Source organism: Formica exsecta, unplaced genomic scaffold (assembly GCF_003651465.1).
Source record: "Formica exsecta isolate Colony F162 unplaced genomic scaffold, ASM365146v1 scaffold138, whole genome shotgun sequence".
Taxonomy (NCBI): Eukaryota; Metazoa; Arthropoda; class Insecta; order Hymenoptera; family Formicidae; genus Formica; species Formica exsecta.
This window is the reverse complement of record NW_021848711.1, coordinates 938661-957924: the sequence shown is the minus strand read 5'-3', so window position 1 is coordinate 957924 and position 19264 is coordinate 938661. Positions and strand designations below refer to the sequence as shown.

General features: G+C 35.6%; 5 protein-coding genes across 13 annotated transcripts; 3 read left to right on the top strand and 2 right to left on the bottom strand.

Moving 5' to 3' along the window:
* Positions 1-431: 431 nt before the first annotated feature.
* On the bottom strand, positions 432-7489 carry LOC115246111. Of its 4 annotated transcripts, none has more exons than XM_029824728.1 (3): positions 7452-7489; positions 3420-3608; positions 432-3134 (listed from the first exon to the last, which is right to left on the bottom strand). In XM_029824728.1, the coding sequence occupies exon 3, from the start codon at positions 2422-2424 to the stop codon at positions 439-441; it is 1986 nt and encodes a 661-aa protein (XP_029680588.1). In that variant the 5' UTR covers positions 2425-3134; positions 3420-3608; positions 7452-7489; the 3' UTR covers positions 432-438. The 4 variants fall into 4 exon arrangements, with proteins under 4 accessions (XP_029680588.1, XP_029680590.1, XP_029680587.1 ...); XM_029824730.1 differs by lacking the exon at positions 7452-7489 and adding an exon at positions 5361-5407; XM_029824727.1 differs by lacking the exon at positions 7452-7489 and adding an exon at positions 4029-4101.
* Positions 3828-7942, top strand: LOC115246109. Of its 3 annotated transcripts, none has more exons than XM_029824725.1 (7): positions 3828-5040; positions 5177-5500; positions 5611-5872; positions 5949-6415; positions 6525-6781; positions 7431-7698; positions 7803-7942. In XM_029824725.1, the coding sequence occupies exons 1-6, from the start codon at positions 4260-4262 to the stop codon at positions 7437-7439; spliced, it is 2100 nt and encodes a 699-aa protein (XP_029680585.1). In that variant the 5' UTR covers positions 3828-4259; the 3' UTR covers positions 7440-7698; positions 7803-7942. The 3 variants fall into 3 exon arrangements, with proteins under 3 accessions (XP_029680585.1, XP_029680583.1, XP_029680584.1); XM_029824724.1 differs by having other exon boundaries at positions 3936-4222; positions 4341-5040; positions 6525-7698; XM_029824723.1 differs by having other exon boundaries at positions 6525-7698.
* Positions 7943-8417: 475 nt separating this feature from the next.
* On the top strand, positions 8418-10055 carry LOC115246000 (sex peptide receptor). The gene is made up of 3 exons (XM_029824545.1): positions 8418-8872; positions 9140-9334; positions 9411-10055. Exons 1-3 carry the CDS (start codon positions 8418-8420, stop codon positions 9874-9876), a joined length of 1116 nt encoding a protein of 371 aa, XP_029680405.1. The 3' UTR covers positions 9877-10055.
* A 326-nt stretch (positions 10056-10381) lies between these two features.
* On the bottom strand, positions 10382-15724 carry LOC115246113 (Bardet-Biedl syndrome 4 protein homolog). Of its 4 annotated transcripts, none has more exons than XM_029824733.1 (11): positions 15611-15724; positions 14407-14511; positions 14076-14215; positions 13670-13782; positions 13499-13593; positions 13058-13220; positions 12645-12798; positions 12172-12294; positions 11077-11248; positions 10698-10891; positions 10382-10613 (listed from the first exon to the last, which is right to left on the bottom strand). In XM_029824733.1, exons 2-11 carry the CDS (start codon positions 14486-14488, stop codon positions 10491-10493), a joined length of 1359 nt encoding a protein of 452 aa, XP_029680593.1. In that variant the 5' UTR covers positions 14489-14511; positions 15611-15724; the 3' UTR covers positions 10382-10490. The 4 variants fall into 4 exon arrangements, with proteins under 4 accessions (XP_029680593.1, XP_029680592.1, XP_029680595.1 ...); XM_029824732.1 differs by lacking the exon at positions 15611-15724 and adding an exon at positions 14688-14840; XM_029824735.1 differs by lacking the exons at positions 13499-13593; positions 13670-13782.
* LOC115246112 (solute carrier family 35 member F5) lies at positions 15244-19258 on the top strand. Its single transcript, XM_029824731.1, has 9 exons — positions 15244-15943; positions 16102-16312; positions 16505-16642; positions 16734-16790; positions 17033-17296; positions 17379-17561; positions 17717-18033; positions 18130-18375; positions 18547-19258. The coding sequence occupies exons 2-9, from the start codon at positions 16151-16153 to the stop codon at positions 18614-18616; spliced, it is 1437 nt and encodes a 478-aa protein (XP_029680591.1). The 5' UTR covers positions 15244-15943; positions 16102-16150; the 3' UTR covers positions 18617-19258.
* Positions 19259-19264: the final 6 nt, after the last annotated feature.

The following is a 19264-nucleotide window of genomic DNA, read 5'->3' as shown; positions in this document are numbered from 1 at the left end:
AGATATAAAGTCTTCTATAATTAAAATAGGGCTCCAAACTGTTTGTATAAGGTTTAAATATAAACATAGGTGAAAATATTTGCGAAAAAAACTCGTCAAGAATAAAAGAACTTAATATCGCGAGCTTTATATGTTAAGAGGTTGTATGAGAAACGTGCTAAAATTTTAAAGAAAAGATTTTGTATAAAATAATTTCATATTATAAAACGTAAAAAATTCGTATATTGTTTCATCGTTTTTTTTTTCTGAATATCTGCAAAATCTGAAAATTATACAATAGTTTAATTCTCTGCATAATCCATATTGATTTATTCAATATTTCAGACAATACGAATTTAAAACGTATGTACTGATCTTAAATTTCAATGATTTTGTTATGTGTCTCACATCTTTAATATAATACTAATGTAAATAGACAGCGGATAATACAGAGAGGAATCAATTTTTCGATATTAGCTTAAGAACTGTCTCCGCTCTTGTGTGCGATTGCGATTTCTTGGCAAAATACAATTCCGCGAGGAATACAACGACGCAGAAAAGTAAACCAACTGAAAGTCCGACGAATGTAAGAGAGTAATGCTTCATGGTCAATTTCATTCTTCTCTCACTCTTCTCCACCTTTCTTTTCTGCTCAGCTACGTATGTCGGATATGCCATATTTTCATACCATAGATTAATGAGGCCCGCTTCCTGCATTCGTAACAGTAACCCGTTGATTCTCTCTCGGTACGGTGAATGCAATCTTATTACATAAGACAATGAGTAAGTACTAGGACATTCCTCGACTAGATGAAGCAATTCGTTGCCGTCCGCATCGTAGTACTGGGACAAATCGTCTATTTTAAGCGAAGTGTAACGTGTGATGGCGATTACCTTATTCTTGCCGAAAGCCACCATGTCGATCGTCGGTTTGTCGGAAACTATCACCTTGATTTTACTGCGTAATTTCTTAGCCAGAGTAGTATTCTCCGTGAACGCATGCTCTTTCAAGTTGTAATATTTGGTAGCTAAGGTGAGATTCGAGTTGGCGACATCCTCCAGAGTGTTCAGCTCCGGATAATGGAAAGGATTGCTCAAGACGGATACGAGGTAGCTTTGGTAGAGACCGACGACGATGAGTCCGAAAAAGAGGGTGCCGAGCAAGAAAACTCGCTGAGCGGTCGTGCTACCCGAACCGCCGTCCTCCTTCAACGGATAACACGAGGTTTCGACGAGGTCGAAACACGATGAGACATAAGGGTGTATCCTTGGCGGTAAACTTGATTGTCGTGGAAGAACAAATTCCGTTCTCATTAAAGGAAGAAGAACGGTTTCCTGCCGACGAAACGATCCGCTATAATACTTGATAAGAAACCACAAGATGGACACAAGAATGTTGTATATCGCAAGGGCCGTCCATAAATCGGGCGCGAACGGCATTATCGGCATGTATGATTTAGGGATAAAACCGGTTGTGGGCGCGATCAAGCACATCTTGTCCTCGTATACGCTGGCTGTAAACTCGTAACTTCGATATTTCTGATAGTCATAGATAAAGAAACCGTTTATGATTATGTCCGATTTGCCGTCCTCGATGTATTGAAGACTACGATGAAAAGGGTCTATTTTCCCTTTAGTAAAATTGGTTGAAAACACGTTGATGCGAAACTGAGCCCCCATCGATTTCTCCAGTAGAAACATCGCATCCGCATCCAGTCCTTTGTATTTGTATGTCCTCGTACCTTTATCGAACATAAAGTTCATCGTCAGAGATCCAAACACGATTACGCGTATAGGATATCCGTTTAGGTTTTCAAAGTTTGTGTAAAGCTCGATATTGTTTGTTTGTTTCATTAAACAGATCTTGCGCACGGCACCGTACTCGTTCTGCAGATTCCTTTCAAACGGCAGATATCTGCTTAGACATCGAAAATCGTCTTGTATTGAGACGAAGACGATTCTGTAGACGTTGTAAGTTTTCCAGATAGTCTGAAAAATTTCACGCGATGAAACCAGTGGGATCGGAGCGGTGATGATGACCAGATACTGATTGGTGGTTTTCCATATATAACTTCGTTCGCGCACGAAAAATTTCAAAACATTAATATCGTCGACGATGAAAATCCACGTGAGATCGATACGATTTTGCCACGTATACCTCCGCGAGAGATCATTCATTGTGATCTTGTAGCTGACAATCGACTCGCTCGCTACGTATTTTGACACAAAATCTACAAAGTTGGATCGAACGTCGGAGGAGACGAGAGAAAATATCGACGGATAAAATGTTTGCTTGCTTTGAACGTAATTCAAGATAATCTTCAAATTTTCTCTCTCCGTCGAGCTCGACGAGTGGCTTTCTACAGCGATTCTGTATGCGTTTGTTGTACTTTTTGCCGCCGCTAATATCGACATCATTAAACAAAATGGTATTGTCGGTGACATTATGGCGTATCGTGGAAGCTCCTCTCGACGGTGTCAAATTGTATTCGATGCGAACCTACTTGATTCGCTTCATGAACAATGGTAAACACGAGAGACAAAATACGAGTTTTATATGTAGATGCGAATCGGCATACATAGTTAAAAAGCGTCATACATAGTTAAAAGAGGAAGACTCGTTGAAAAACTGTCTCGCTACAGTAGATATAAATCATGGGCGTGTAGCCTGGATAGAAAAAAAAGGTCAATGAGGTTAATCGCGGCACAAAAACGCTATTAATATCGCGGTAGAATTTTATTGCATTTTGATGAGCTCATATACTACGTACATCTATAAATCATTACCAAAGTTTCGTGGTCGCGCGAGAAGGAAGATGGAAAAGCGTTGTAAATCATTCGCTGTGATTCAAAGGGATATTAAAATGGAGTTCACGAAGCAATGATGGAACGCTAAGCCGACAATTCCTTCTTCAAGGAAGTTTGAAATTTACCGATATATCTTCTCTCTTTGCTTTCATTCCTTAGAGAGAAAATAAGTTTTCTTTTAAGCGTTTGCAAAAGCATCTTAGAAAAGGCGTCATAAGTGCGATGAAATAAACCCTCTCTTATTTCTTCGAGTATCTTTCGAGTATCTTTCTAACGAAAGAATATCAGCACAGATGATATGCATTTGCTTCTCCTCCAATATAATTTCAATAATGTGCTTTTTCCCTCTGAAATATTAAAAGACCACATTATCGTTGCGTATTATCGTCCGGATATGCGCGCGTTTATCCTCTAAGCTAATAATTGTTTTTCGTATTGCACTGCATGTATATACATGGATTTTCACTGACAAAAAAAAACTCATTATAGATAAAAATACAATGAAATACACGATCGGATTAATCAATTTGCGTAATACGTTACATTTGTATACGATCCGCTTGGCTTTTAGTTCCCTTTTAATAAAGAAAAACGGCTTTCTTACTTTATATCTTTCGGTACTTTATGTTTACCTCAGGTATGTTGAGCAAACGTTTGGCTCCCTTCGCGAACGTCAAGTTTCCGACATGTCATTAAGTTAAAAGCTTAGTTATATGTATGACGCAATGATTCTCGCGAGTGCGAACATCGATGTTGATTTTCGTGTTGTGAATAAAAGTGTTTTCCTCCAATTCCTGTTATCGCAAGGAAAATAAAATTGTCTGAAAACGATTGAAAGAAAATAAAAAAGAATTAATTGTATGTTTGTAATTTTTCGATATATCAAGTACGCTTTAGTAAAAATAAAACGTTTCAATTTATCTCGTATTGAATTTCGCCAATAATTCAGTTGTGAAATATGTAAAATATATACATCTTCTTATATTAATATTACCATTTATTTCTCAATGTAATTTTAGTTGTAGTAAATTTCTAGAAATATTTTATGAGAGTCGACATAAAGAAAAATGCGATTGACTTTATGACGCTCTCAACGAATTGGAAAAATGATAAATAATATAGACGATAGGCTTATCTTCATCAGGTTTTATCTATAATCTAAAAAACACAATATATTTACGATTCTTGTATACACACACAAACAAGTATATGAGTTGAAACCTTCACGATCGAAAACATACCTGTCCAATGTGACACGATAGCCGAGAGAAGGAGGGTCAATAAGGGTAACGATAAGGATGAGTAATATATGACTTGACTGTATATATCGAACGAAAATACTCGATGTGAGGAAAAATTTCGGAGGATCCGATGTCAGTGTTAAATCGTACAAATAAGGGAACACTCGTCCACCTTGATAAAGTTCGCAAACATGGTACGTCGATACATTTGTTATTACGATAAAAGAGCTTATGAAATTTTCTTTTTCGCTCTCTCTTTCGCTCTCTTTCTCTGTCTCTCGTTGTATTGATTCAAACAACTCTTATTTGCAGTTGATTCGTGAGTTTGCCCTCATAACATTAATATTTCTGCCTTCATTATCGAGTAATGATTGTCAATGGTGTCGCGCTGTCGAATTTTGGAGCAGCGTCATATGTTCTGTGGAAAATTCTAAAATCGTCCACTTTCACGGCGTTGATAACAATAGGAGCTCTATCCTTTTAGAACCATGCTTTGAGACTTTCGTACGCAGCATCGAGCGTAAATGCGCGATAACGACTATATTGAGGACTTACACGTTTCCTGACTCGGAAAACACATCTTTTGTCGATAATAATGACGTAACTCACGAGATCGCGAAACGGCCATCGATTTGGAAGATTAATACATCCGACGATGAATTTCCCTTTCGAGTAACGTCCGCGAAAATTGAAAGGATTCAAAACAATAAAGCTTTTGGAGAGGACACGTGGAATGTACACGTGATTCTTCCGAAGAACATCCACGCTTTCGATCAAATTTCAAAAGATGGTTCGAGGTTTGAATGGAAACCGCACGATCGATTTATCGTACTGATTGCTTGCCGAGAGGAAGTACTAAACAAGTCGAAGCTTGATGGAATTTTAAAGACATTATGGACCAAACATAAAGTGCAAGGCATCTTGGTTGCCGAGACGATCGCTGTCGTAAATGACACTCAAACTGATCGAGCTATTCGCTCTTACAATCCGTTCGCTAAAGTCAACGATTCTGGTTCGTAGATCTTAGATATTATAAAACCGACATATGTTGATATCGTGATGAGATTACTCTCGATACAATTATTCTTTAATCTTTGTATATCCTCTGTTATAAAAAGACATAAGAAAATATTGGCTTAATTTTTCAGCGTATGGTCAAATCGAAATTATAAATGTAAAAACGGCAGAACAGGCGTCGAATCTGATATCTCATTTCACTTACTACCGAACAAATAATATGAATGGATACGAATTGAAAATGGGTTTATTCTCTCCTGCACAAGAGGCAAGTGAACAGGCGAAAGTTGTACTAAGTAAATATGACAATAATACCGATGTTTTCCAAGGACTTGACGAAATAATACTGGATACGATAGCTCAACGTATGAATTTCACAACAAGATCGATATATCCAACAGATAATAAATCCTTCGGTCGTCAGTTATCCAATGGGACGTACGTTGGTGCTATAGGTACTTTGTAACAATATATATTTGTGGAACTATTCGCGCCTAGTATAGTTCCTCTTGTTTTTGTTCCGTTTCTCTTTTGATTGTCACACGATAATAGCCAGCTTACACAGGCGATGTAATGTATGGTAGAACGGACATCTGCTTCGAGTCCTTTTTCGTAAAGAAATACAGCAATAATGCTGAAGAGGACATAAACTTCAGCGTATATATAGACTTCGACAAGATATGCGTAATTGTTCCTAAAGCGATGAAGATACCCAAGGGGCTTCGACTATATTACTTCTTTCCGCGCTCGGTTTGGATCTGTTCAATATTGGTGCAGGTCTTTGTGTATATAACATGGTATTTTCTGCAGACCTTCATTCCAACAAAGTATGATACTCATCAAAATATCAGTGACATTAATTATCTATGTAATGTAAGCGAAAAGACACATTCATGTTTTCAGAATGAAAAAAGTAAGTCTCTGGACAACGATCTACCGATTGATTTTATTAAACGCCGGTTGCCCCCAAAAATTGCCAAACACGAATGCTGAAAGAATATTACTGTCGGGCATTCTTCTCGCCAACATCACTATGACTGGTCTCTTCAGTGGTATTTTATACAACAGTTTCGCGCATGACATGTATTACCCGGACATTGAGAATCTTCGCGATCTCGACGCTTCGGGATTGGTGATATCATTGGCCTCTATCGCTCTAACTGACCTCTTTGACGATGATAACAATTCGACAATCATGCGAAACTTGCGAGGTAAATTACGATACGGCGAAAACGCCGTCGCCATAGACGACGCGGCTTATTACCGAAATGGTTCGGGATTTATCAAGGAAAATAATTTCCCCGGTCTCAACGCGAAATACATCGATGTGGACGGTGGACCGTTGCTTCATCTTGTCAAAGAGTGTCCAGGTAGGAATGTTGCGCGTAAAGATAAGAGCGCAATACTCGAATGCGCAATACGATTACTCGTAATAATAGTCTTTTCACATACACATATTAATATCGCATCTTATATTAGGTGCATTCTTCTTATCGTATTTGCTGCCCAAACATTCGATTCTGCAGCAGGGAATAAATGCGTGGATTGGTCGATTGAATCAAGGTGGTTTAACACTCTTGTGGAGCAAACAGGACATTGAAAGTTACACTAGTCAACAAAAGGCACTGACTAAACGAAAAAAACTAACTGAGAACGAAAAGGAAATGAGTGACTTCGTGCCATTCAGTCTATCCGATGTGCAGTCATCGTTTTACATGCTGCTGATAGGGCTATTGGTATCTGCGATAGTATTTTTGCACGAGAAAGGCTGGCTGAAAGGCCGATCGTTATCGCGCACCGAAAGATCAAACTCGGAATTTACGCGCTAGTCATCAAACATGGATAAAGCCACGCCTTTTTCCTTCTCTTTTTAGTTCTCCTTTCTTCCGCGAAATTTCTTTTTCCATGAACAAAATTGCAAGAGTATGCAGGCGGAGTACAAAAGATATGAAGAAAGCAGAAGTTCTCTTCTTTCACGCTCCTGTTTCCTTCCGCACATTCCAATTCCCCCAATTACAAGCAAATTATTATAGTAAATCTCAATGAATCCAGTAGCAATCTGATCTAATAGCAGTTTCGTCTTTGTATTCTGCAAATATAAAATGTGATATAACACAATATAACACAAGATATAGGGCGTTACAGTGCTAACATTTTTATATCAACATCATTATTACATACACGCTATAAACAAACGTGTTGTAATACCGAATAAAGGTATATAATCGATCGGTGATTATGAAAAAAAGAAAGATCGAAATAAAGATGAAATTGTACCCACACATTTATATATACTGTTTTTACATTAGTTATCCTTAATCATATTAGCACATATATCTTATAACATGAACCGAACGCGCACATTTGTTTCATGGGTATATTCAGGATGGATAGATATACACACACCATTATGGACCATCGACGTCCTGCGCGCAGGCTCTTTCACAACATCAGAGGAAAACGTCGAGAGGGAGTGAAGGATGCTCGTGAATTTTCGCCAATAACATCGTCAGTAGCGTGACTATCCACCGGCTGGATTTACTCGTGGTAGTGTAACCTGTTGCCGTGGGAAATCTCGGACGACAAATGCTATAAAGTGCTTAGTTACTAATGGTATAATGTTCACATTCGATTTATTCGACGCATTATATGTGTAAGTGTCCGCGTATGTGTGTACGTACGTAAGATAATTCGAGTTCGTTGCCCTTACAAATGTATAAAATATACGTTCAAGGTATCGTTTTTTTTTCTTTTCAGATTCTGATTTTTTTCGAAAAATGAGCGAAAAAGAGATACTTTTCTGAAGAAATAAGTAACCCAGCAAGATATATTTACTCAGCAAAAATGGGGATTGTTGTAATATCACTCATCTCGATTTAATTAAATTCTGACGAAAACTGTCACGCGTCAATCCATCTTTGAATAGACAAGACTTTTTTCTTTTTTTTTCTCTCTCTCTCTCTTTCTTTTTTTATTTCGTAATAATCTCGATGAATGAACATAGAAAGTTGCATCATCCGAATGAATCGCTTAATTTGAATCGTAGAACATAATTATTCACGAATTAAAGATATATTAGCTGTTTATAAATGGAAGAGAAAAGAGTAACGTCGCTACATAAGTGATACAGCCACCGTCGCAAGTATTTTCAGCTATATCAGAAATGACGATGCAAATATGCTTATTGTTAGATAATGGAATAGAATATGGTACGTTGTTATGCTTACGAGCGAGAGCGTTTACAACTGGTACCGGATACCCTCGAATACATCCGAGTTATCGAGATATCTGAAGACTCGGGAGAGAAAGAGTATGTCGATTATGTATCAGTTGCAGAATATCACGGATATTATCCGTGAATATAACCTGAATATGACTGATGAGGAGATTGGCAAGTACTTCGGTCAATTTGGCAACTTTACTGATTGTAAAAACGACTGTATTGAAACAATACTGACGTGCTATTGTAACGATGCGATTCGCGATCTGACGACGCAGTATAAGAATTATCACGGTTACGCTTCCCTTATCATATGCTCTTTCGGCACGCTCACCAATATGCTCAATATCGTCGTCCTTACAAGGAAAGATACAAAAGCGGCATCCATAAATCGAATTCTCACCGGCCTGGCCGTGACGGATGCGTTGGTGATGTTGGAGTACATTCCTTTTGCGATTTATAAATATTTCTTATTACCGGAGCGTAGAATCTTCCCGTATGGATGGGCTGTGTTCGTACTGTTTCATATGCATTTCACGCAGCTTTTTCATACGATCAGTATCGCTCTCACACTCACTTTAGCCGTTTGGAGATACATCGCCATCAGGTGAGTTTCATGATTTTGAATTTTGTTCAAATGTAGAAAGATTAGAAAGTTATTGTTTTATGTCTGTTTCTCTCGTGTATATGCACTAGATTTCCGCGTTACAATTATACTTGGTGCACCGATAGACGTTGCACGATCGCTCTCTTGTGCAGTTTCCTCGCTCCGTTTCTCGCCTGCGCTCCTAGTTATTTTGTATTTGGAGTGAGTAAACATTAATTATAATATTTTATTCGAATTCTCGCAGCTGCGCTTGCAATAAACTTAAATTTCATTATGTCAGATAAAGACAAAGATCATTTATGAGAACGGTATCAAAGAGATCTTGTACCACGTGGACACCGATTCTATTGATAAAGAATTCCTGTATCAATTAAATTTCTGGATACTTAGTGTAGTTGTTAAGCTCTTACCGTGTGTCCTTCTTACTATCATCATTTGTTGGCTGATAAAAGCCCTTTATAGGTAAAGTAGAACAGATTATTTATTAACATACATAATTACGCACGTTTTATACGTTTCAATATTTTACTCGATTCAGGGCAAAGGGTAGGAAACAAATTTTGAAGAGCTACAACCATTGCGCGAAAGTGGCTAAACCAACCTCATCATCGGGAATCTCCGATCTCGAGAATTACGATATATCGTTTGATATTAAAAAAGACGAATGCTCGCGACGGGTGAGTAAATCTGACAAACGAACGGACAGAACAACGAGGATGCTTGTAGCGGTGTTACTGCTATTCCTAATAACGGAGATTCCTCAAGGCGTTCTGGGTTTACTTTCCGCGGCTCTGGGCGATTGTTTTTTTCGTAATTGTTATCACAGGTTTGGGGAAATGATGGATATCTGTGCGTTATTAAACGGCAGCATAAATTTTATCTTATATTGCTTTATGTCGCGGCAATTTCGTATGATTTTTGGACAATTATTCAAACCTAGGATTATAAGCAACTGGCCAACGCTGAACCAACACCAAACCGATGTACAAAGCACGTATGTTTAACACAAGAGATTTTTGGAATGTTCTCTCTCTGTTTTTCGAAAGTAAAATTTGAGCATGCAATCTAATTATAATAATATATATAATTATAATTATTAAATATATAACATCATATGATTAATAAAAAGTTAAAAATGATCTTGAATCCATCCAGATAAAAAAAAAAATATTTTAAATCAGCAGAATCAAAATATATATCGCTTGCATAATATTATAATGCCCTCTAATAAAAATTGTTATAACCTTGTTAATACAATTAATTATATAATTAGATGCGTGTATGTATATGCAAGCTTAAATAAATAAATGTAATAAGCATTGACATGCAATTATTGACTATGTATACACGCGTGTATATTTGATTCTGTGATTTCATCTTGTTAAATATGTGTACCTTTTCCAGTAACATGTGAATAAGAAATAAATCCTGCGTGCGTCGTTAATTGTTAATCTACTGTACCTCACTTGTGTGTAAAACACGTTGTAATAGAAATATAAAATGTGATAATGTCTCAACAAATATTATTTTGTTAGATTTTTTCCAAAATTTATATAGATATAATATGGATATCCTCTAAGTCTGTAGAGAGAGAGAGTGAGAGAGAAAAATGTACTTTTTAAACTTCATCAGCGCTCAATTGTCGCTCTTCACTCTCTTCAGCTGGCAGTTCTTGATTAGTATTTAATTTCGTCTTTTCACGTTGCAATTTCTTTGATAACTTTTTCGCCATTTGCGATATCTGTATATGTCGTGATATAACGGTATAATCATATATAATTAACATGCTATATATTCCGCTTTTAAGTTTCGACTTTTAAATTACCTGCGTATCAACGTCAACAACAGCCATAATATCGTTGAGAGCTGTCAAGATTTCAGTAGCATTAGTTTGTTTACCACGAGCGTCGAGAACCACGGCATAATTAATCAATATCAGTGGATCCTGAGGAGCTAGAGCGTGAGCTTTCGTCAAGGATTTCTCGGCACCTTCCAGATCATCCAAACGTTTCAGAGTCACTGAGATATAAAAAAAAGAAATTCTATAAAGAATCCGTGAATAAAAGAAATGCTTTCGAGCAATATTTCATTAGAGAAAAAAGATTCGCGTAAAAACAAGAGCTATTTTTATACAGAAAACATGACTCAATGTGGAAAGCTATTTTTATATATATCGTTAAATGTTCAACATTTTTTCTACTTACGACCTAATAACAAGTATGGTGTAGGATTTTTTGGTTCGGCGCTGACCGCAGCGCATAGGTAAATCGCGGCGGATGCAGGCTGTCCAGTGGTGAGAAAAACGATTCCGAGATTACACGACGGGACACAGGACATCGGACTTAAGTAATGTGCTCGTTTCAGCGAGCTAATAGCCTACGAAATAAAAGAAACTTTCACTTTTATTTCTCTTAATACTAATTTAAATATTTTCTTCTTAATCGTTATTTTTAGCAATATAAATAATATATAATGAATGCAATTTTATCTATAATAGAGCTTGTAATATATAATAATGCAATTCTATTTTAACGAACTCAATTTTACAATGAATTTTATGTATCAAATATAGTAAGTAATTTGTATATTGTTTCACTATGATATTAATAATGAAAATAAGTTTCCATTATTAAGTGAAAATTTGCAAACAAATTATTTCTCTGTTAACCGACACGATATAATCTCGCTTTCTAACTCATATTCTCAACGTTGTCTGAAGTATAGTTACCGCCCGTTAAACAAGAATATGTTATCAATGTGCTATGGTGCAGTGCAATACTGCGGTTTCCCACTTAATTTCGACGTATTCCCAAGAGGTTTTCTCTCTGCTTCTCTTTATATCATGATTCAAAACGATTTTGTAACTCGCGTGGCATATTTCTCTCTCTCTCTCTCTCTCTCTTTCTCTCTCTGTGTCTTTCCCTCCCCAAAATAATTCTGCATTGCATCATTTAGCATTACGCGAAATGTAAAACGATGTATAATTCTCTGTGTCAAAGTACTGATATCTGCTGCAAATATCAGGTTACAGACTTTTTAGTAATTAGATCACTATTGATTGTATTAAATGGATAATAGTATCAAATGGATGATATTACACACTATCCATTTGAGTAATACTAACGGAAAAACGTAAAAATAAAAATTTCTCTCTCTTTCATAGAATATATAGTATACTATCTCAAACATCAATATATGAACTATTAAGCTTTTTTTCTTAATTAATAGACGTTATTGCTGAAAATAAGAGGAAAAGACGGAAAGAAAAAAGAAAGAAAAGGATAGATGGATTTACTTACAGCAACGTATTTTTGTTTTGCATAAAGACACATTCCGATATTATTCCAAAGCGCCGAAGATTCCGGAATGATTTGTGCTGCTACTTTATACTTCGATAAAGCCACATCGTAATCTCGATGATTCTGGAAAATACGCTATTTAAGGAAGATATGCTATTTAAAGAGAGCAGGAGAAAATTCTGCATGCGAGGAACGCGAGGATAATGAAATCTCCATTTAATAAATGTGATATACGCCTTTTAACTACTTGCGTTAGTAAAGTAATGCAATAACATTGTAAAAATCGCGTTTAATGAAATAAAACTTTCATTTAGGAATAAAAAAATAGAAAGATTTTAAGGAATCAAAAATTAATTTAAAAATTAATTAAAACGAGTATGAATGCAAATCGATTGATTGAAATTGCTTGCTAATTAAAGAGGGATGATGAAAGAGAAAATCGGTTTTTTGTTTTTTTTAATGAATTTATGCACCTGCATTATGTAAGCCATGGGCAAAATCGCCTTAACGCAATTAGGCGAATAAGCTAATGCCGCTCCAAATTGCTGAAATGCTCGTTGCATATCTCCAATTTTGAGATACAAAAGGCCCAATTCTGTCGCTGCATCGATACTTTCGGGATTTGCGCTGAGCGTAACGAAAGCAAGAGATTATTATACCGAGATTAATATCGAGTCAACATAGATATTAAAGAAAATACATTCGCGATAGAGAAAATAAGAAGCATATTAAGAGAAAAGAAGAATAATAGAAACGATCGGAAATTACTATATTAATAATAAATAATAATAAATACTATTGACTCAATCAAATCCATACCGCATCGAAATCAAAACCGCATTTCTAGAATCTTTGCACGACATACAGCTGATGATGTGTTACTTACTTCAAAGCTGCCGTATAAGCATTTCTGGCTTCTGGAATCATATCATCTAGGAGATAAAGTCTTGCGAGGGCAAGATTGGGCAACTCACTTTTCGTTAATTCGGTTGATTTCTTGAAATGCTTCTTACCCTCTTGTAATTGATTCAATTTCACGTAAGCCTCGCCTAAACAATAAAATAAATGTTCGACAAAAACAAAGCATCGCTATACTTTACGCCAAAAATATGTATGTGTGATTGCGTGATGGAAAATTGTATAAAGAAGCGTGTGCAAAATTATATACAGATTATAAAGCTAAAGAGAATGCAAAGTGCATCCAAGTGTATTATCGTTAATAAAGTAGCGTTTCCTGAGTGTATTTCTCCAGAAGTTTGCAAAACTTGGCTAATACGCGCTACGCGAAGTGTATCGTGCCGTAAAGTGAGTTATGAAGAGAACTTGCCAAGACCATAATATATTTCCCAATCCGGTACAGCGGATATCTTTTCAGCTTCCGTGTATGCTTCTATCGCACGCCTATGACTTCCCATTATTAATCTAAATTAGCGCAACGGTATTATTACGTATCGTGCATCAAACTATAGACAATCCTCTTTTAATCGATATTACTTACAAAGAATTCGCTATCTGTTTAACGTTATCGACATTAGTCGAATTCACATTGTACGCGGTTTGAAAACAATCTAGTGAATCTTGAATTTTGCCTTCTTTTCTGAGAATTAAACCCTACGAAAATAAAACGATTTGTAAATACGTGTCGTGTATTACATAACAAGAGGAAAAATGTCGTAATTGTTTCTGAGAGAAAAGAGATTTATAAATTTCACGAATAAAAACTTGATCCTTTTCCCTCCCCTCCCTTAATTAATTAGTAATCATTCCCCGAATAGTTCTGTGAAAACTTTTGTGATTTATATCATGTAATAATAGCAAGTATATAACGATTGTACTAATTTCCTTTTTGTATCGATTACTGTCGGCATCACCTTCTTTACTGTATCGATCACAATCGATCTCACCTTCAAATAACTGGCGTATTCGTGACCATCCGATTTCATTAGTTCTTGTTCGATTAGTAGCTTGCAAGCACTGTACTCGTGTCTCGTATAATGTCGATGTAATAGCCAATTGCGATTCTCTATAGCTGCTATATCCGGAGCTACGTGTGTATACAGAGACGACAGAAAAAAAAAACGGTAAGAAAAATAATAATGTTTGTATATATTTCTAATAAAGAGATCGAGACGTGACGCGCATAATTATTCTAAAATCGATCGATCGCTCATCGAGTTATTCGAGCTTTCGTCACGTACACATTAATATTTTTAATGCTAACAATGTTCGCGATACCTCTTTTGCCTCTGTCGTTTCTCGTCCGTTGTACAACAGTATTTTCCTGTAAACGACCGTTGCTGAGCCATTCATTTGCCATTATTTCCTCTTGCAATAATTTAACTGCAATAATATAACGGTATATAGTTCTGTTTTTGTTTCCTGTGCTTTTGCGCTTGTCCTTTAACTCCTCTCAATGTTATTAGAAGAAAAGAGAATTGTATCGCTTTCTATCGCCATGGTAACCGGATAATTTCATGAATATAATCCTAGTCTTGTTAAATCAAATGCATACGTACCATAGACGGACCTTCAAAGCTAATTTTCTCAAAAACCATAAGTATGAAAAAATTTCCGACTTGTATTTAAACGAGGAATCTTCATTTTGTTTAAGCCACATTTTCCACATTTATACATCATGTATTGTATATAATAAAAATATTACTATTGCTCACTAATCAACGCTTCAAAAGTGTTAGCACCACACACACACACACACACACACAATCACTCACGATCACTCATTGACTAGTGGTACTTTAGATATTTTCATTACACTAAACGCAATTGACCAATCAACACATTTTGTGTTCAATCAGCACGTGGTGCAAAGGGGTGTCACTTCTTTATTAATAGTAAGTCTGTGTCATTTTGTTTACATTTTCTACACTCATTTTCTACATTCTTCGCTGTTTCTCTCTCTCTCTCTCTCTTTCACAAATATATATGTATATATGTATATATATTATATTTATGTATCCCGTTTTTCAAGTGCAGAAAATTCTAGGGAGTGCAACAAAACGAATAGATCTAATGCATTCCCGCGCATGCACGATCAAACCGGCTCTATACCAACTTGTCATATGTCATATCAACATTGCTGCTTCAGATTCGCGGCGCCAAATGTATTACGATTTGAATATTATCTAATCCGGATGAGTGCGATATACAATACGTGAAATATTGAAAGAGATCGATTAGCGTAATCAGCTGTGCGCGAAATCTATTGAAAATCAATGATACAAGTGAGGTGGAGAAGATGGGCGAAAAACACTACACGCGTTGACAACGATATCGCGATACTTGCTACGAGGTGTTATCAAATTGCGATAACACTGACGCATCTCTTATCACTAGCGCTGCATAATGTACGACGGATGCTGCGACGCACGTTAGCTCGTACAGCTATCGTATATATGTATATGTATATATATGTACGTACGAATTCAAGTGTGTTGCGATACACAACTGACAATTCCGTGATATTCTTTCTCGGGAGATGTACAAGTTACAGAAACTGATACGAGGCTCGTCACAACGAGAGACAATGTAATGTGAAATCGACATCGGCTAAAACCGGGGCCGTAAACAGCTGGTTAGGGTTAGGTTATCTCGTCGGTGTGACGTTAAGGGAATCAGAAGAATTTTGCTTATCGCTCCTTGACACCTGTTAACACGAATCTTGCTTCACACTTGCCGTTTTCGCATTCTGTGTTTCGACATAGAGATAGTAAATGCATTAGTGCGTGAAGTCGGCTTTCATGTTTTCCGTCTGGTAACTATTATTATTATTATTATTATTATGCAGTTTCAATTGGCGAGGGAGAGAAAAAGAAATTGTAATTAATATATATTTTAATTTAAAATTCTAACGTCAATTTTATGTGTCTAATTGTGACATGAGACCAAAAAAAATATTGCATAATTTTACAGGGAACAAGTATTCAAATGCAATGTTATGAGAAGAAGAGACTAAGATAGGATGAGCTGTTCCGTAGAATTACGCCAGCGTAGGCAACAGGGGATGGCGGAGGATCCTCATAAACTCGCGGCGATGATGAACAAATCTCAGAGACTCATATTGGGACTTTTAATTCTGTTACTGGTTGACATAATTTGGGTGTCAAGCTGTGAGCTTACTAAAGTAAGATAAAAGTTGTTTATACGTTTACAAGCTTTCCCCATTCTTTACCTTTTTCTATAATTATTTTACATATTCATCTTTATTATCTGCAATTACCAACTACTTTTTTAACTTCTCAAAAATTTTAAATACTCAAAAATTATTATTATATTACAACAGAAAATTATAGTAATAATATATCCTGTTTTTCAGTATATTTACAGGGATGCAACCTTTGAAAAACCATTTTTTAGTACATATATAAGGACATCTATGTTTACCTTTTATTTGCTCGGCCTATGCTTTTGGCCACCTTGGCGGGAACAATGTAATAGACCTGCAACATACATGGTATTTATTAGAATACATGTATTTACATAAAATATCACTCTTTTTTCCTTTATGCTACTTTAAAGCTTCCATATCTTTTGTTTGTTTACAGTTCATAGATCCTAATATCGAAGATGACAACTTCTATGTGGAAGCTAATACGAGTCTAGTAAGTATAAAATTATTATAAATATAATCTGTTTTCGTATATCAAATTTTTATCTCATATATCAAAAATAACAATAATAATAATTACATATGCATTATATTTAATGAGGACACTTTTTGTGAATTGAATTGGGGGAAAGTGTTTCAATTATATCAATAAAGTAAATTATATTTGTCCGATATGAGATAAAAATAATTTATGGCTACTGATCTAATAAAGACTAAAAATTCCTTTTATTGTAGAGCGATCCAACATTTGTTCCAATAAAAACTCCCGATCATTGTGATCGCTCATCGGGTACGGAAAGTGACGATTCGTCTATCCGCTCTGTAAGATTTAGTAAACTAGCTGAGGTGCGCCATATGTCGGAAAGCGATGCTACAGAGGCTCTATTAGCACGGCTTAGCTATCAAGCCAGCGTTAGAGCCGGAGAACACGCGAGACGGCAAGCTAACAAATTCTCTGTACAAAAAGTGGCTAAAATAGCCCTTATGTTCTGCTTGTTTGTGGGTAACATAATGTAAAATTCAGTCGAGTAAAATATTCCACTGCCATTACACATATATCATTAATATTGTCTTCTTCCAGTGGTTCATAGCAAATTACACATACCAGATATCATTGAAGCAAATCGAAGATAAAATTGTGATTGTATTGTCGTCAACATCTAGTTTATTTACTTTACTTCTCGCTGCTTTCTTTCCCAGTAATGGAGGGGATAAGTTTACACTATCCAAGTTAGCTGCTGTACTTGTTAGCCTCGTTGGACTAGTAAGTTGCAAATTTATTCAAGGATTCCAATTTAGAGATAAAATTCGATTTGTATCGATTTCATATATTCTTTTAGCATTAAAAACAAAAAATTTCAGTTGATGCACGCATTTATTATGTAATATATCTCGAAAAATATTATTTTTTATTTACAGATATTAGTTGGCATCTCAGATTTGACTGTAGAAAACAATAGCAAGTCATTGGGCATAATATTAGCTCTAGTCAGTGCTTTTTTCTATGCTGCATATGTCGTATTTTTAAAAAGAAAGGTAGATCATGAGGATAAAATGGATATACCAATGTTTTTTGGTTTTGTGGGGATATTCAATTTAACTCTTTTGTGGCCTTTCTTTTTTATCCTTCATTATGGTCATTGGGAAGAGTTTGAATGGCCCAATAGTCACCAATGGACATTCCTAATTATAAACGGCCTGATTGGTACAGTTCTAAATGAAGTTCTTTGGCTGTGGTAATTTCAGTAGATTTTTGTAACGTACTTTTATTGCATATATAACTCATAAGTTTATATAATATGATTGTATATATTCTATAATTATATCCATAGGGGTTGCTTTTTGACATCGTCTCTTGTAGCGACAATGGCTGTAAGCTTAACAATGCCCATGTCAATGGTAGCTGATGTCCTCTTGAAAAAAGTTGAATATCCCTGTATTTTCTACTTTGGAAGCATTCCAATGTTCTTGGCATTTCTAGCAGTGTCCCTTTTTTCTTATTATGATAATTGGGATCCTGTTATGAACTTAATGAAAAGATTTTTTATCTGGATTTGCAGAAAAAACAGATCTACAAGGTAAAATATATGTCGCATAAATGAGCAATACATTAATCAAGTTATGATAACAATAATGTAAACATAAACTAATTATGATTATAATTGTAATATTGCGCGTATGTGTCTGTGTCTTATACATATATTATATATATAAAAGACACGAGAAACTGATATTTCAAATATTTTCAGGATTCCAGATCTTGAAGCGGAGCAAACGGAATCCTTAATAGGGATAGATAGTGGTGATCATGAAGCTTAATAAGACAATAATGAGAGAATCGAGAACATGGTAAAACATTTCGTGTTATATATATATGTCGTCATAATAATGAGATTAATAAGCGCGCGATTCTCTCTTATATATACGTGCCTCCCATCGGCCGTGAACACCCGTTTCTATATATATCATCTCAGTGTCAGTTGCGTTTTATTATATGCTGATATAACAGTAATCACATAAGATACTACTTTTTCTGTATATGCATTTCTACATATCGCTTTATTTCACACTAAATCACAAAATAATATTACTGCCGGACAATAATCATTGTGAGTCGATTTGTAACAAACGCGATTAATATGTTTTATTTCTTCGAGTCTATTTCTGAAACTACCTCTTTATATTTATTAGCGATTTATCAAATGAACAAACTCTGTTTTCATAAACTCTGCCACTAAGATCTGGTATATAATTGTTACTTCAAAACTATGGAGTTTGGATTTTGTGCTTTACCCTATTCTATATAATCGAATTCGCATAAAGAGCAAGAAATTCAGTGTCTTTAACAAAATCTGTATATAGTATATAATAAGAGTTGATTGAAATCAAAGAAAAATATTCGTTTATAAGACTATACTTTTCCTAAATAATATTTTTTATTGCTATTAGGGTTTTATATATATATAT

What these genes read in the sequence shown, in the direction of transcription:
- LOC115246111 (XM_029824728.1), bottom strand. Translation starts at nt 2,424, where the DNA reads ATGTCACCGACAATACCATTTTGTTTAATGATGTCGATATTAGCGGCG.
- LOC115246109 (XM_029824723.1), top strand. Translation starts at nt 4,260, where the DNA reads ATGAAATTTTCTTTTTCGCTCTCTCTTTCGCTCTCTTTCTCTGTCTCT. An exon ending in GACGTACGTTGGTGCTATAG is followed by an intron (nt 5,501 to 5,610) that starts GTACTTTGTAAC and finishes CAGCTTACACAG; the next exon opens with GCGATGTAATGTATGGTAGA. An exon ending in TCTTGTCAAAGAGTGTCCAG is followed by an intron (nt 6,416 to 6,524) that starts GTAGGAATGTTG and finishes ATCTTATATTAG; the next exon opens with GTGCATTCTTCTTATCGTAT.
- LOC115246000 (XM_029824545.1), top strand. Translation starts at nt 8,418, where the DNA reads ATGACTGATGAGGAGATTGGCAAGTACTTCGGTCAATTTGGCAACTTT. An exon ending in TGGAGATACATCGCCATCAG is followed by an intron (nt 8,873 to 9,139) that starts GTGAGTTTCATG and finishes ATAAACTTAAAT; the next exon opens with TTCATTATGTCAGATAAAGA. An exon ending in CTGATAAAAGCCCTTTATAG is followed by an intron (nt 9,335 to 9,410) that starts GTAAAGTAGAAC and finishes TACTCGATTCAG; the next exon opens with GGCAAAGGGTAGGAAACAAA.
- LOC115246113 (XM_029824733.1), bottom strand. Translation starts at nt 14,488, where the DNA reads ATGGCAAATGAATGGCTCAGCAACGGTCGTTTACAGGAAAATACTGTT. An exon ending in GGAAATATATTATGGTCTTG is followed by an intron (nt 13,221 to 13,498) that starts GCAAGTTCTCTT and finishes TTTATTGTTTAG; the next exon opens with GCGAGGCTTACGTGAAATTG. An exon ending in CAAAACAAAAATACGTTGCT is followed by an intron (nt 11,249 to 12,171) that starts GTAAGTAAATCC and finishes TTTATTTCGTAG; the next exon opens with GCTATTAGCTCGCTGAAACG.
- LOC115246112 (XM_029824731.1), top strand. Translation starts at nt 16,151, where the DNA reads ATGAGCTGTTCCGTAGAATTACGCCAGCGTAGGCAACAGGGGATGGCG. An exon ending in CAAGCTGTGAGCTTACTAAA is followed by an intron (nt 16,313 to 16,504) that starts GTAAGATAAAAG and finishes CCTGTTTTTCAG; the next exon opens with TATATTTACAGGGATGCAAC. An exon ending in AATGAAGTTCTTTGGCTGTG is followed by an intron (nt 18,034 to 18,129) that starts GTAATTTCAGTA and finishes TTATATCCATAG; the next exon opens with GGGTTGCTTTTTGACATCGT.